The 17367-nt window shown below is 43.8% G+C and overlaps 1 protein-coding gene across 1 annotated transcript in view; it reads right to left on the bottom strand.

Moving 5' to 3' along the window:
* Nucleotides 1-5253: 5253 nt before the first annotated feature.
* LOC138568687 (uncharacterized) overlaps nucleotides 5254-17367 on the bottom strand; it is a 109173-nt gene continuing 97059 nt past the window's right edge. The window contains exons 6-8 of the mRNA XM_069646465.1: nucleotides 5551-6872; nucleotides 5423-5435; nucleotides 5254-5330 (exon numbers count right to left, since the gene is read on the bottom strand). Coding sequence (XP_069502566.1) covers nucleotides 5254-5330; nucleotides 5423-5435; nucleotides 5551-6872 — 1412 coding nt within the window. The remainder of the gene's footprint in view (nucleotides 5331-5422; nucleotides 5436-5550; nucleotides 6873-17367) is intronic.

Genomic DNA, 17367 nt, shown 5'->3' with positions numbered 1-17367 from the left:
AAACCAGTCTGGGGGAAAAGAGATAGCCATTGTATGTCCATGGGTTGAAACATCCGCCCATCCACCTTGCAAATTCAAATCTCATGAGGCAACATTGAAATATGTGTGGTCATATTTTATTGTGTGCTCTGATGCATCCTGTATATTAGTGGGAGTTTACAGTCATCGAAGTGAGCGGGAACGACTGGGAGCGGTGTTCCACTACTTTTATTATTTTCTGATTTCCATTCCACTACTTTTTGCAACCATATTCAGCAGTCTATATAGAGGATGTGTCCATTCATGTCCCTGTGCAAGTGTAAAGTTGTAATAGGAGCCTCATTTACTAGTCACCTAGACTATTGCATGCCCCGGCCGCAACACCTTGTTTGTTACCTGTTGCACTAGGCATCTGCCTACCCTCTCCCTTGCCGAAACCATAGTTCCACTACTTTTTGTGGTGCACTTCTACCACTGAGAACACATTTGAAAACAATGGCCAGGAATTCCTAATGCAGCTTTCCATCATCGGATAACAGCGCCTGGATGATGATCACATGTGCTTATCGACAGCTGTGTCCGATTCCAGCCGCTGACACCTGGAAAGACAAGTGTATGGCCCAAAGGAAAAGCACCACCAGCCTAGAGCTGCATTTAGCATTGGGTCCCAAAACGCTGGTGCCTTTTCTTCAATGAGGGAAAGATGCTTGCGCTCTGAAGGCTGGATCCATGGAGCACCAACATGTTTCTCAAATTGAAAAAACCGGTAAACATTGCCTGCATGGGAAACGAACGGGAACCTCAACACAAATGAAGGAGCTCCTTTCTATCTCCATTGAGTCGAGGGGTGTAGGAGCAGAGACCCTGGAGCCTCAGAAAGAAAAAGCTGAAAGGACAGAAAGCTGGCCTGAGCGGAATCACTGAGGCACAGTAGATCCCTGGGCGGTCCTTGGAGAAGCAGGACCTTTGCTCACCTTATTTATGCACCCATGAGCATGCATGCATGGTGCCAGCAGGTTTATCTTATCCTACTGGTATTTATAGAGCCCAGCATACGCCCGAAGGCACCATGGCGCTAGAGCAGCCTGCGGGTAGTGAGCAAATGGGGGGTTATTTAAACAGAAGAGTCTTCAAAAGGCGACGGAATGAAAACAAGTGGTTCTCGGTAATGCGTAGCGGCAGTGGGAAAGAGTTTAATAATTTAGCTGCTGCTGTGGAAAAAGCGCGGCCGCCCACCCGGGTAAGCCGCACCTGCAGCACTTGGATAGTAAGAGATTGGTGAGATTGCAGGGTGCGGCTAGTCGGGTAGGGGCAGAATTTCAGCTGAAGATATTCGGCTCCAATGCCATAGAAGGCCCGATGCACTGTACACATAGATTACATTGAATAACAGGGAGCCAGTGCCTAGAGAGGGAAGTCTGAGTTACTAATCTGGTCGCTGCATTTTGCAGGAGCTAGAGGCTCCAAGTAAAGTAAGCTCTGGCAGAATGAGTGAGGGAGGGGAAAAGCCAAGTACAATCGACACACATGGAGCGCCCCCAGACAATCCCAGGGATGCTCCGGTTCCCCTTCACAAAGTCTAGGTGCGCGCCACTTGCCAGGGCACACACTCCTCTGTCTCTCTTTCTCTTCCGACTTCTCCATCTTTTGAGTGCTCTTCATCTTGTTTGCTGATCTATCGCCCTCCTGGCTGTATTGGCCCTTTTTGTGACGAGTCTGGCGCTTTGTTATCTGCTGTCTTACCTTCTTCTATCCCACTAATTCTTTTGGGTGATTTCAATATGCATCTCTCCCCTTTTTCTTTCCATCCTTGACTCTTATGATCTCACTTCTATTCCTTCTCCTTATTCTCCTGTTTCTGGCTCCGGCCTTGATCTTATTTTATCTTCCTCACCTAGTACTTATTCTGGGCCTACTGTTCCGGTCTATTCTGACCATTTTCTTTAACTTTTTTTTATTCTTCCTCCTTTTCCCATCTCTTCTATTCCTACTGCATCTTCTCACTATCCTACTTATTTTTGCGATTATCTTCGTGCCTTCAACACTCTTTCATTTGTTTCCTCTTGTATTTCTGCAGCTCTGATGTTGCTGCCTCCTTACTTTCCTCTTCTCCTACTTCCTCACTTGATTCTTTGTACCCCACTTCCCCTTTTCTACCTACCTGGAAACCATCGCAACCTTGGATTGCACCACAGCTTTGCTCTATGTGACAAATTCTTCGCCTTCTGGAGCGTAGATGGCGTAAATCCCACTCTGGTTCGGATTCCTCCTCTTTGTCTTCATATCATTGTCTCTGTGATGAAGCTCCTCTTGCTGCTAAGCGTTCTTCCTATTCTGATCTTTTTCACTCTCATCCTCGATGTTTGTTTCAGACTTTATCTCGCTTACTTTCTCCTCCTCCTCCCAATTTCTCCCCTAATTCTTCTCTCTCGCCCTCGGATCTGGCCTCTTACTTTTCTTTGAAAGTTACTGCCTTTTTGCAGCTATTGTCCTTCCTCTTCCTCTGCCCGTCCTGTTCTGATCACTCTTCTACTCTGTCTACCGTCTTCCCAACTACTATCTCTGATGCTACGCGGTTGATAGCTCGAGCTCACCACACAGCTGCTCCTACTGATCCGATTCTCTCTTCTCTTATTCCTAAATTCTATCCTTCAATGGTTTCTTATTTAACTTCTATTTTCAATATTTCTCTCCTTACTTCAACCTTTCCTTCCCCCCTTAAGCAAGTGACTACTCTTCCTATTTTGAAAACGCCTTCTCTTGATCCTTCTCTTCCTTCTAATTTTAGAGCTATATCTCTTCTTCCTCATCTTTGTAAGCTTCTTGAATGCCTGGTTATCCTCAGGTTTCTTCTTTTATCTCTGATAACTCCATTCTTCCTTGTTTTCAATCTGGCTTCTGCTCATTCCATTTTACCGAGATGACTCTCCTTTCCGTCTGTGACTCTTTACTTTCAGCACAGTATTGTAACCATTAATCTCTTTCAATTTTACTTGATTTATCTGCTGCCTTCGATGCGTTGACCACCCATTGCTTCTTTTTTCTTTCTCATCTTTTGGGTTCTATGACTCTGTCCTTTCTTGGTTCCATTCCCAATTATCCAATCACACTTACTCTGTGTCTTGGGCTGGTCAGTCTTCTGTTTCTGCATTTCCCAATGGGGTTCCCCAGGGCTCGATCCTAGTCCCCTTTCTTTTTTCTCTTTATACTTCTCCTCTGACTTCTATTATTTTGCCATATGGGATGTCTTGACATTTTTATGCTGATGACACTCAACTTTTTCTTTCCTCTTCTTCTTTTACTCTTGCAATCCATCACACTTTGTAATCCTGCCTTTTGACCATTAAATCCTGGATGGCTGATCACTATCTTGTTTTAAATTCTACAAAAACTGTTTTTTGCTTTCCTGCGTCCACTACTCCTCCTCCTTCTCCTCCCTCCTGCTTTTATTTCCTTTCCCCTGTCTTTGATTCCTATTTCCTATTCTACCCGTAATATGGGTCTTTATCTTAATTCTGAGTTTTCATTTACTTGCCATAGTTCTCTACTTTCATGCACATGTCGGTTTCACCTTTTCAATATTCGAAAGGCTAGGCCATTTCTCACCTTTCAAGTTGCTAAACTTCTAATCTCATATCTTATCTTCTCTTGCTTTTTCTATTGCTCTTCTATTCATTTTGGTTTCCATCTTTGCTCCGGGTTCCTCTTAAGTCTATTTTTAACTCCTCTATTTGTCTTTTATGTTCCCTTTCAACTCATGACTATTTCTTCGTCACTATTGTCTATTGGATAGTTGTCTTTCCATTCTCGTCTGAAATCAAATTTTCTTTGTGTGGTTTTAAATCTTTTTATAATCTGGCTCCTCATCTCTCATCACTGGTTTCTTTTTATGTTCCTTCAGGATTGCTTCGATAACATTCTCTCTTTTTATCGTTCCGAGTCCTCCTTGTGCTCAGTCTCGATTCTGTTCTTTCTCTCTATTGGCTCCGTTACATTGGAATGCTCTTCCTCTTTCTTTAGACTCTATGACCTTTTATTCACTTTCTCGCTCTGCTCTCAAGGCTCATCTTCTTTAATTTGACTTCATGAAGTGTATCCATTTTATTGTACTCTGATGTGATGTTTGTACACAGCTTTGGTATACAGTGCTTAACAAATGGACAATGCCAGATTTTCAAAATGCATTTGGGCAACTGGATTCCCTAATTTCCTTAGTGGATATGATGGAATCTCCGCCCAAGAATGCCTGCACCGAAGTAGCAGGTGTGCATTCGGTAATGCAAAATGGGCGTTCAGGCTACTTACATAATACCTATCTGCGTACCATCTAGTAAAAATGAAGCGATTGTCCACTTTTGCACAAGGGGTCTCACCAATACTAATACCAGCAGTTATCGCCTACATTCAGAGCAACCTTACTGCCAGGAAGCATCTCGTGGATGTAAAATGTATTAAAATGAATTCATCTTTTATAACGCGCTTAATACCGGAGACCAGACTCTAAGCATGGGACCGGGATCTGCGTTGTCTTGCTTCCCAGACACATGCATTGTCGCTAGTGCTCTTTAGATTTACTCTCAGGGTGGTAGGTGTGCATGTTCTGCTGAGGTCTGGGAAACAGCAATGTTGGACAATGACTCTGAACCTATGCTCTAGTCGGTGTCAAGATCAGACCCACATTTGGTTCATCTGAATTAATTCTCCACATTCTCTCTCTTTTTTAAAGCTTAATGGAGCAACATCGCCCGATTTACAGTACCGAGCACCTTGAGAGATCAGACTATATTCTACTCCAGTGATGCCCTCTGCCATCAAGAGGTTATGACCTGGTTAACTACGCATATGCTCCCAAGTATGGTTTCTACAGGGCCAGATTATCTACTTAGGCCAGTCTACAAGTAGTCCAGTTTACAAGAGGTTTATAGGCTTAGATTCAGGTTCAAATGAAGGCAGATATGACTCACCTTCTCACACTTCTCAAGTCAACGAAATGCACGCCACTACATTGGGAAATAACACCTGTTGCACTAAAATACAGTTACATTTCTGGTTTGCGATCAACTGTTTTTTACCTGATAATGTAATGGCCGTAATTTGTAAGTAGCGATTTTCCTTAGGGATGAAGGGTGAGAGCTACATACCATAAAGTTGTATCAGGATTATCTATAATTGATATAGTCTCTTCTCTCAAGTGAAGACTGGTTTGTTTGATTACTGATCTGCAAACCCCATCAAGTTTCCCTGTGAATATAGGAGATTACTGTTTTATATGGGTTAACTATCATTTTGCATGGGACTCAGCTGCTCTTCCTCTGCAATGAGCTCAAGCCATTTGGGGATCATTAGATAAACTGCAGAACCCAAATAAATATAAAATGGCAGTAGAGAGAACTGGCGTCAAAGTTCATGACATTCATTGGGTGAATCACTAACAATACCATACTCTGTGGACTGTCCTATTTAAAGAGCAAAAAAGAACAGGGTTTAGGAACCTCCAAACAGTTCATGGTACCATTTAAGCCTGATGTCTATGGATAGTGTTAAATGCCTAAAATATCATCAATGTCTTACCATCTCCTCGTGAACATCCAGAGAATTTAAGGACCCATGAAAGTCCAAAGCAGAGGATATTGAGAATTCAATGTCTTCAGTTTCCGATGAACTCAAATCACCTGCTGATGTATTTGAGAGCGTATTTTCTGCATTGAGTGATGAATCAGCTTGCATGCTCCCGTTTATGAAAATAATCCCAGGATCATGGTTGATCTGCTTTGGCCCACGGTCTCCTCGGGAATTGCTTGCCTCAACTTCATTGGCTTGCACTGCTCCATTAGACCCGACATTGCAATGACAGTCTTGCAGGCTATTTTCAATGTCTGAGCAATTGCCTTTCTTCGTTGACTCTGGTACGGTAGAGCAAGATGCCATGTCTCTTACCAGTCCGACGAACATATTGTATAGCGGTAGAGGCATTCTGCATGTGATGTCAGGAACGACACCTTGATCCCGAGTGTCCGAGTGCTGGCCCCATAACATTGTATTCTCTTGAATAACATTTTCAGTGTTATCTTTTGTGTGAGGAATGATACTTTTGCTTGTATTGCTGTTTTCTACACCTTGGATGATAAAACCCTTTGATACAGTTCCAACAGAGAATTCTTGCAGGTGTGGTTTCTCTGAAGGGACTACAATGGAAGCGTTGTTGGGGTTTCTGTCCGTAGATGCCATACATTGTTCCACCTTTTCTCCCTTGTTGTATTTAGTCTGACCTTCATGTGCACAGTTAATTCCTTTTTCGGGTGGATTAGACTTATTAATGCTCTGATCGATGCAATGTGGAGGAACCTCAGTTGAAGGAGTTGTTTTTCCAAAGCCTGTAATATTTGGACTTCCCTTTTGACCGTGAAGGACACTCACCTTATCCGTCTGAAGAGTCCGTTTGTCAATAGTTCTTATGTTATAGTTGGTGTTTCCAGCTTGACCCAGCTGAGGTGCACTGTATGGCCTCGACACAGGAGCAGAGCTTGGTCGCAATCTAGCACCCATACCCGTACCATTGGAATTTCCTTTGGTTGTCTCCAGATTCAATGTTTGCCTTTTGAGCTCATGGGACTGTTTGAGGCGGCCCAAAACATGCCCAGGCCCAATGCAGTGGAACGAGGGTTCACACTCGCTTGTTTCCATTTCTTCAGTGGAATATTTCATTTTGCTGTAAAGTGACGATGAAGAACTACCCGATTCTGGGGTCTTCTTCTGGCTGTTAAATCGCTGCCGGGACCCTTTATCTCCAAATTGATCAAAAGAAGATGAACTGCTTATACGTGATTGCAAACTGGAATGTGAACTTGTTTTGGAAACTGGTAAAGATGTACTCTGGCTTTCAAAAGTGCTACCTGGAAAAACACAAAAAAGTTATACGTTATCGTCACCATTGGAAATAAACAAGAATTGCCTCAAGGGGATCTTAAAGAGTTCAATGCTTGTAAAACACATTGGGCCTCATTACGACCCAGGCGGACTTCGCGGTGCTAAATGCACCGCGAAGCATGGCGGAAAGCCGCCGATAGCGCCATGGGGGTTGGCGGATTTACCGCCCCATTCCGACCTCGGCGGAGCGGTAAATCCCCAATCCCCATTCTGCCCTTCCCCATTCCCATTTTTGCCCCATAGGGTATAATGGGAGTGGGGAAGGAGTTAATTACGCCACCGTAAAATACGGTGGCGTAATTAACAACGAGGTCCCGTAGCGCCATGGTTTTCTCCGGCTGGTAAAACCAGGCGGAGAAAACCTCCATGGCGCTACGGGAACTCGTAGTATGGCGGAGAGGTACGCCATGCACTACGCTGGCGTAATACCCTCTCCGCCAGGGTCCTAATGAGGCCCATTGGCTTCATTGCAAGTTTGGTGGTATCTCAGCGGTAAATCCACTGAGATACCACCAAACGGATTTACTGTTACCACCACTTGGTCCTGCGAAATTACTGCCAGATTACAAGTAGTGGTAGGCGGTGTTTGTCTCCATTTATCGGAGTCCAGAGGACTCCATGGGTATTTTGGAAGAATTACCACCGGTGGTAATTCCGCTGGCAGTTAATTCTGCCGATTTGAGCTTTTTATGGCTGTAAAGCAGAGGAATTACCTCCAGTGTTTCGCTGGAGGTTTTTCCTCTGCCTTACCTACAAACGTATAGTTCGGTGGTATGGTAAGGCAGAGGTAACGCACTGGTAACTGTGTTACCACTGCATTACTAGTGTTTTTGGCCACACCACTGAACTCATAACGACGCCCTTTATTTGTACAAATTCTTCTTCTTCTTCTTAATTATCGGATGCGTGGGCGGACCCACGCAGGTGCTTCGCCATTCTAAAGGATGATGTGCACCAAACCCACCAATCAATACTTAGCTCACATAAACTCACAACTCCTCCCACCACCCCGTCTGCCTCACAAAATCCAACTGCACACTGCTCCTCCTCCTGCCTCTCACCCCGTCACCTCACAGCAAAGCCTTCCCACTCAGCTCAAATTGAAGCATTTCTGAATGTAGTGTCCCGGAAATAGATTTTTCTACATCCGGGATCACGATAGAGGATCTCTTATAAACAAAAGGAAAATTATAGGTATTCATTCAGGAAATATGGGCCGCCCTCTTAAAGCTGTAGCATCAGATCTTTCATTCAATGACATAATTGCACTACGGGAGGACAAGAAGAGGTTTAGCTTCGGGCCTCATCACAGCGCCGGCGGATTCGTTAGGGAGTACAACCGTTGATAAATACCAATTCCAAAAGGGGTTATGAAGGGTGAATTCCTCGGATCCATGTGAAAATATCCCCGACATAAAGTCGCCATGTCAAAAAGTCGCTGTGAAAAGGGCGTGTAAATATAGTCTTACCATAAATACCCTTACATCTATTCAAATCATTACTTTCCCTCAGTCGGTGCTAAAATGAACTGTCTAGGAACACCGAAAATATGATTCATATGTAGAAGGATATTAATTTAAGTCTACAATCCTCACTCCACTGCACTGATCAACACAGTAAAATGATAGTTTAGAGAATATTAACATTACACCGCTTTCAAACCTCTAGCTTGATAATTGATGTCACTCGTCGGGCCGAAAAAATGATACAATATTGCCATCTAGTGAGCAAACCTAAATAATGTATTTCCCGTTACTCTTTATTTTTTTAGGATGTGTATTATTATTGAAGTCACAGACATGGGGCCTCATTACACGGAAGGCGGTAATCCAGGGTGCTATTAGCACCCTGGACCATGCCGGTAAATTACCGGCACCGCCTTGGCGGAAAGGGGATTTACCGCCCCATTCCAAGGTTGGAGGGGCGGTAAATCCCCTTTCCGCCATTGCCCTTCCCCATTTCTGCCCCATAGGGCTCTATGGGAATGGGGAAGGCGCTAATTACGCCACCGCAATTTTGCGGTGCCGTAATTAGCTCCGAGGTCCCTTAGCGGGTTGGTACTTAACGCCTGCAAGAAGCAGGCGTTAATTCCTCCAACCCGCAAAGGGACCTCGTAGTACGGCGGTAAGGGTTAACGGTCACCGTTGCCATTAACGGTGACCTTTAACCCTTACCGCCGTCCGTGTAATGAGGCCCCATGGTGTTTCGGCCAGAATCATGTGCATAAGAAAACCTAACAAAGATCGGAGCAGGCTCACCAGTGGATACTTTAAATAAGATAACAATATGAAAATGGACCAATGTGGGGTCAATAAAAAGAAACAGACGACAGAGCGTCAATGTGCATGGGGTACTCGCTCTATATGCACGGAAGGATATTTAGAGGGCTAGTCAATATATGTATACCACATGTTCTTGATTATTACGAAAGAATCAACGAACGAATAGTGCCCTGGTTTAAAGCGAGTGTTGTGAAGTAGCAGTGAAGGTGAGCTAGGTTCAAGTTTGTAGTGTGATGGTTTTTATATCAGGGTCATAGTCCTCGGCAGTAGGGGTTGGAGCCGAATATGGCATGTGTCATATGCCAGTGACACGTGCCACTGCATGGCACCACTACAAGTGACACGTGCCACTGGCAGGTGTCACATGCCATGCCCCAAAGAAAGGTTTCACGTGTCACGGTAAGTCTGTCTCTTCGTTTTTCAAATTATAATCCTCCTTTTAAAAAATAAAAATACGAAACGCCAATTTTAATCCTTTTTTGTAAAAATTAAATTATAAGTCTGCACGATTCAAACTCATGACCTCGTGTTATGGGCCTAGCTCCTTTAACCACTGCACCATTACGTCTCACGACATTAAAGGTTCAAATTCTACCTCTAATGTGAACTCTTACATGGTTCAAAGCTGCTCTTTTTCTTATTTTAAGTAACATCTTAAAACCAACTGCATGTGCAATTCTGAAAGTTTGTAGGATTGAAACAATTTACTAAAAGTATTTGCATCTTGTGCTTTTCTTGCATAATACTAAATGGAAAAAACAGTTCAATCCAAAACCTGTTACTGTGTAATGCTTTAAATGTCAAACATGTATTGTGTACATGTTTTCCAAAACAGTATGGTTGCAATATTAAAGTGTGTTTGTTTGTACATTAATTCATGTGTTTCACACTTGACTGTATGAACTGTGATAAATACAGTACAACCATATCCTACTGATAATATGTATAACTTATATATCAGAGTATATACAGGATCATGAAAACATAATTTACAAATGTTGCTAAATCTTCAGATTTAGGGCCCAATTCATAGAATCCAGCGCAGAATCAGCACAAGTGCTGCACGCCGAGAAGGAGCGTGTGCCATGCGTGTACCAGCTGTGGCACGCATATTCATGGATTTTCTGAGGCATCAGTAACCGTGGTGCAGAGAACATCAAGTACCACCAGCAATGCCCTCAACACACCCCCATGCGCAGGCAAAAGCCAGTGAAATGGCCAATACGGCGCAACGCCCCGGACCATCCGTGACCCAGCACACATCCCCCCCATTGTAATTGCGTGAAAAATCAGAGCGTAACCCGCTCGCACCAGCCAAATCACGTGAAAAGGCCCATGCGTACCCCGTCCGCACCAGCCAAATCGTGTGGGAAGGCCCGCGCGTATCCCATCCACACCCCAGCAAAATCATGTACCCCACTCGCGAAATCACATGGGAAGGCCTGCGTGTACCCTGTCCGCGCCCCAGCGAAATCGCGTACCCCACTCGCACCAGACAAATCACGTGGGAAGGCCTGCGTGTACCCTGTGATACATGCACAACTCCCCTGGAAGCAGACGCCTCCTCACAGGACAGCCAGACCCCAGCAGTGGACCATACCCCGCAGGCAGCCCATGCCACATGGTCCCCCCTTCACCCGTGACCACACCCCGCAGGCAGCCTACACCAAATGGGATCTCCACCATCACCCATAAACATACCCTGCAGGCAGCCCACACCACATGGCCACCCCATCACCTGTGACCACACCCTGCAAGCAGCCCACACCACTTCAACTCTTGAGATAAGTCTGGCTGCTCAGCCAATGCTACCACATAACTGTGTAGTACAGGCTTGTACCAAAGGTGAAATTGTACTGACACTTGTAGTCTTAATTGCATGTAGTGTTCCCAAAGGGTACTGCATGTGATTCTGCCTAACACTCTGAAATTGCGAAAGCGTGCTGCAGTTTAGTTTGTGCTCTTTAAAAATTACAGACAACACCCCTGCACAGTCTCTGCGACCCAAGAGTCCACGGTAAGATCCTCCCAAGCGCTTAGGTGCATCGCTAGCCTACCAACTATTGCGGGAATTGCATTGCTTGCTGCTGCGCTGTGAGCATACGACTATACTCTCACCTGCTGCTGCCGTGCCAACCCCGACCCCTGCCTCTTCCACGGGAGGGGAAGGAAGGATTCAGCCTTCTGTCTTCCTGCTGTCACCAGTTGTTTCCTCTATAGGGCCTCTGGCCTCCTCAGTGGCTGGCAGAGACGCCTCTGCTTCTGCCGCCCTGGCGGATACACAGGGCACAAACACTCTTTTTAACGATGTCTGACCTTTGTCCAGAGCAGCAAAGCTGTTACAAATCTGGACATGTCTTTGACAAAAGCTTCTCCAAACAAAAGCCCTTTAGCTGCTGCAGTGGCCTCAGAGGATGCCAACTCCCTGAGTTTCAGGTCGATCTTTACTACAATCGATCGTCTGCTCTCCGCTGCTATTGTACAGTTGGTATTACTTATTAAAGAAACTGCTCTTTGTGCCCAATTAGCCAGAATATGCACATCCATAGGCAGGGCCTCTTTGGTCTCTTCGACCATTTTAATGATCTTGGCCAATGGACCTATGGAATCGGGGAGCGTGTCCTGGCATGCTATCCATGAGCGGTCAATGCTCTTTTCAGGTCCTTGGTGTGTTTCACCATGAATGAGTCCACCTCCAGAGTGAGTGTCCGCTACTTTATCCGGCAGAGAAGGTCTGGGATATTGTGCCTTCAATTAGCCTCTCACCTCCTTATTTAGAGGTGCACGCAGTCGCTTGCTCAAGTACCTTTTGGCATTAAGTGGGGGCTTCCCCTTCGAGGATCTCGGGTGGAGTAGCAGGTCTGGATGAAAGGGGTCGACCAGGGATTTATCTCTGCATTTCTAAATGCTCTTATTGTGCCTTTTGCACGGTTCTCCTTCCTGAGGAGTGGCCAAGCTCACAGAAAGGTGAGAACTCTCAGTGCTGCTGGAATCCCATTCAGTGCCCTCTTGGTCTTCCTGTGGGCTAAGCGGTATGTCACCTTGTCCCTTCCATCACGCCTTTCCCTTAGCATGCCTCTCTTTTGTGTGTCCTTTGCGTGATTCGGACAGTGGTTCGCCACTGGCCTTATGTTCCTCTTGCCATTGTCCCTTGCAGGCTCTGGGCCTCACAGCTGTCGGCCCTTGCGAGAAGGCGACCCAGCCCAGGAGACAGTCCAGCTTATGAGATAGCGGCCCTAGGCCTGCCCATGATGCTTTGTCCATCAGCTGTCCCAGAGAGGGGTCCTGCTGAATGTTTGAAGGCCCTTCTCTGCTTTACTCGCTGTCAGAGGATTCTACTTATACCCAGGCCATATTGTGTAATGCACAGGAGACAGACAGCCAGCAGCCGCAAGGTGACGTACAGGGTTTTTATTATTACATTTAATTTATAACATCTCTCAATGGTCGTGAGGCTATTTCTTCACTTGTTTAATGTCTTAAACAGTACATTTTACATCAGCTAGTCCAGAGATTGGTGACATGCTATGGCATGCTGGAGTTCCAAGTGGCTGAAAGTTATGAAATATAACACAAGAGGCTAAGAGGTAAGACGCCTGAAGTAATTTTGAAGCAATGAAAAAACTGATTTGAAGCAGATATAAAGAAATATTTAGGTGTCATGCCACATTAGAATTGACACTGAAAAGGGACTTTCAGGCCCTGCCGTTTGAAAAGGTCATAAGAACTAACACCAGAAATGTTTTCATCTGAAGTATTGGTGTAATGGTAGAACTTCAGATTAAAGTGCATGAGGTTGTAAGTTCTAGGGAGCTGTCAGAATTTTTTTAAAAATTATTTATTTGATTTATAACATCTCACAATGATTGTGAGGCTTTTCATTCACTTGTTTAATGTCTTTGAAGTCATTTAAACAGTACATTTGACATAAGCTAGTCCCGAGATTGGTGACATGCTGTGGCATGATAAGTGCTTAAACTATGCATTTGCTGAAAGTGTTTCAATATAAAACAATCCCACAATGATTGAGAGGGTATTTTTCCCTTGTTGAATGTGTTTGAAATCCTCAAAACTGCACATTTTACATCAGCCAGTCCAGAGATTGGTGGCATGCTGTGACACGCTGTGGCATGTGCCACATGTCACATTCGGCTCCTACTCCTTCTCCCGCTCGGACATTGGAATTCCCAATGTTTGTAGACATTGCATTGCCTTACCTTCGGAGCGAGTGTTTGTACCCTTTGCCACATAGTCTCTACCTTTTTATAGGTAACTTAATACTGTTATATGTGAATAGAATTAAAGGGCTAGTTGGCGACCAAATAATGCGTGTGACGCTTTTTTCTTGGCGACATTTTGATTGACAAATGTTTATCGGGGGACTTTACGAGTGGACACCGAATTCCTCAATACCGCCGCCAAAGTGTGAAGGGTGGCGGATTGACTGAAATGCTGCCGGCAGTATTGCAGTAAACCCACTTCCTATGTTCTTTTAACTACACCCTCTTCATTAGGATGGACATGTATATGTGCAGAAAATGATCAAAAATCAAAGTAAATGTACAGATGCAACTTCATGTCACCCCGCCAGGGGTATTCAAAGGATACTGCTGGGAGTAAATACAGGGGTTGGTTGCTTTATTTTTTGTTGTTGTCATTTATTATGCACCTAGGGTGACCAGATTTCCAAAAAGAAAAACCGGGACGACCAACAACATAAAAGACGGACTAGCCCATCGCAGCCCACCAAATACCACCCCTCCCCCAACCCGCCCCCACAACCACCACCCAATCATATTTCCAGCACTTCTCCTTTCTATAAACTGCATATGATCTCATTTGTGAATTATCTGTGAATCTTAGCATGTTAATTCAAAACAGGCGTTTGCTCTAATTGATATAACATGGCTTGCTCTACAATCATTTCCAGGCCAGTCTCTGTGGCACAGTCAGTAAGTGTTGTGCCTTGTCGGTTGGGTGTTCGAGCCAATCCTCCAACTTCAGAATTCTGAAAGTCTTATGAAAAATAATTACAATTGGAATTACCGTAGCCAGCCAAAGTCTGCAAACCCCGGAATTACTAGGGTTTGTCCACCCGGATCGCTGCGCACTTAATCCCAAAATCGCTTTCAAGAGCGAATTTGGGATTCGAACCCGTGCTGCTCCCTTTAATGCCACCTATGATTTTGAGTGTTAACCGTGCAAGGTGTTGTTATAATATATGAAGGCTTTCACTATTGATTTGAGCCTCTTTGGAGATCAAGGAAAATAATTAAGACCGATGTGATGGCAGCCGAATAGAACAGCATTCTGCATGATCAACCACATGTCAGAGTTAAGGATTTTGATATTTGTATCGTTGCAGTTAAACAACCTTTTTAGATGAATTGTTTGGTAAAAATCTAAAAAGAAAGTAAACGGTCATATAACTTGTACTGTGATGTTTTTTTAATCAGGTTTTCAAAATATCTTGTGATTTTTCCATTTATACCGTACACATGGACACTACGCTCTATAAATCTTAAAAATTCATAATAAAAACACAAAAAACATTCTATATTTTTAATAGAAGAGTAAGATGGCAATTAATAAGGGGCTAATTTATGCCTCAGTGGTAACGTTAAAAAAAGGAGATATTTTGCAAATACCGCCTGTTTTGAAACCTACCACATTGCAGTCCGGGTTGAGTATATATACCCCCAGTGGAATTCCGTGCCATTGCATCAATGCATTTGCATATGTGCCGTTTTCAGCAGTACATTTTGATCTGCCCGTTTCCATCAGTTAGTTCATTTTTCAGGGAACCAGCAAAACGAAGTTGAAAAAACGTGAGGGCATATAGAAAAAAGAAAAAAGGACCTGGTACAGGGTCTTGTTCCCATTAAAAAAAAAAACATTGCAAGTGCAGCGATGCAAAGCGGCTTCCAATATTTTCGCTTCTGTTTGTTTTTTATTAAACAAATCATTGCTGTTATATTCCTTCTCCAGAGAGCGTCGGAACTGTTTGCCTATTTAATAGTGATTTCTTAGGCAAAACACACCACTTGACTGTGGTACACGGCACCAAGAGCTGACGTAAGGACAAGCCAGGGCTGGGCATTACAGGGAAGAACCCAGTCAACATGTCTTTATGCTGTGATCCCATGACCATGGTTTTCTGGAACCTCTCGAATGTAAGGTGGTGTGACTGTCACCTCCTCCTGCTGGGCTCAGACCTTCCCAGGCCTCTGGGCCAGCACTACCCAGGCCTCTGGCCCTACAGAGCCTTTTTGCTTAAATAAGATAGGGTTATTTTGTCTTTGTTCTCTGATCTTAGGCTGTGAGTTCAGGGACGTCATTTCACCAAAATGCCAGGGGTAGCTGAAGTGACATCACACTACCCTTGACCCCCTGATAACATCACAGGAAGTGATAGGAGAGAACAGCTCAGTGGCACATCCACTGAGCTTTGGAGATGCCTGTTTATGTAGTAAATACTACTTTAATTGTATTGCAACTCAGACTGCAGAATTTTTTAATATAGTGCTTCATTAGTGGTCAATCATCCATGGATTGACCCCCGTTGTGTGCTTATATTTCAATCACTTATGAATCCTTATTTTTCAGGTTTTTCTTTATTATAATCATTGTGGCAGAAGCCCTTGCCGATGCATTTCGTACTGTGTCCTTCCTCAGGGCGAGTTTCTAAAAAAAAATATTAACAACTCGGGGTTAACTTCACCCCAGATACAATCAACAAACAAAGCAATCCAATCTGTATTTAATCAACATTCGTGTTAATAATGTTTTGGTTATACATGCCAACAAAATAACACATACCTGCCAACTTTTTGTATGCTTTTCTCTTTAGTCAATGCCTTCAAATCACACACTGTGATAGCTACGAGCTATTCTTATTAAGAGCTTCTGTGTCGTATCTCGTATAAGTAAGCCAGAGTATATAAAGCTTAGGAGCTGCTTGGCTGATGCTAGTGGTTGTGGGTACATTCACAGAAATTCTGGAAGGAAATTAACAATACTGCGCTTTACATGTATCTGAATAGTATATACTAATTTATAGTGATGGTATTAGTGTTAATTCACACATTAATGTGTAAAAAAACATGGGCAGATTCATTAGCTGTCTTACCTCATCCGGCCGCCGGTGAGGAATACCCTTAGTTAGATCCAACAAAGGAATCTCGAGGCTGGGTGTTACGTCTAACTGGTCCTCTCTAGATGAAGGACACGTAGAAAAGTTAAGAAATGCACTTGTGTTCACTAAAGATACATGCGCTCATACGGGCATCGTCCCAAAGGCTAACCTATTCTTACTTCTTTGCGAGGTCGTTCGCAGCATTGTGGTGTCTGGGGCAACAGAGGTTTCCCCTGGCAACAGAACGCTGCGTGCCGTGATTTCGCGGTTAAATGTACTACGTCATCACGTTAATGCACGTGATGACGTGAAATAGTAGTCCATGAGATACTGGGAATTGTCGTTCTTAGTGAACAGTGACCGCATACGCGTGAAACCGCCGAGCTCATAAACTATAGAGCTAAGTAGCGTCCTTGTCGTATATTATCATTGTCGTGCTCTTTAAGAAATGTGGGGCCTGATGGATTGGATCCAAATTCCAGTGGTATAACGATTGGTTATTGTGTATTGTGTTCAGTGCAAGGCAATCCATTCTATGTAAGTTGTATAAAGGAATGTACTAATGTGACTTCTGCATGTAATGGAACTCCGTGGAAGCTACCTACCTTGATAATGATGTTAATCAGATTCAGAGAATTGGTTATCTTCTATCAGTGTCTCTAAATAAAACGCTTCAATATTTATTGTCTATTTCATCCACTGGTCAATGTGAATTCCTCTATACATACTGTACTTCCCATAATTACGGAATGGCATGGTTATAAGTTAACAATAGATATAACTAAATTACGACTCATGTCGGTCCCCATGCATTGTAAGAGATACTTTGTACATCTTGCAAAGGCAGTTGTATTAGCCTGACATAGTTGCTCATTAGCCGATATTACTACGTGTCTCACATGTAAATTACTCTGTGCATATTATACATACAATTGTTGTGGCATGGCATGGTTATTCATTACCTATATTATTTCTTATATCACATGATCGCTCATATTCTCTTGCGTGGAACATAGGAGCAACTTGTATTGAAAATTGGTCAGC

Source organism: Ambystoma mexicanum, chromosome 2q (genome assembly GCF_040938575.1).
Source record: "Ambystoma mexicanum isolate Mex_15411 chromosome 2q, UKY_AmexF1_1, whole genome shotgun sequence".
Taxonomy (NCBI): domain Eukaryota; kingdom Metazoa; phylum Chordata; class Amphibia; order Caudata; family Ambystomatidae; genus Ambystoma; species Ambystoma mexicanum.
The sequence above is the reverse complement of the archived record's forward strand: the minus strand, read 5'-3'. Positions and strand labels throughout refer to the sequence as shown.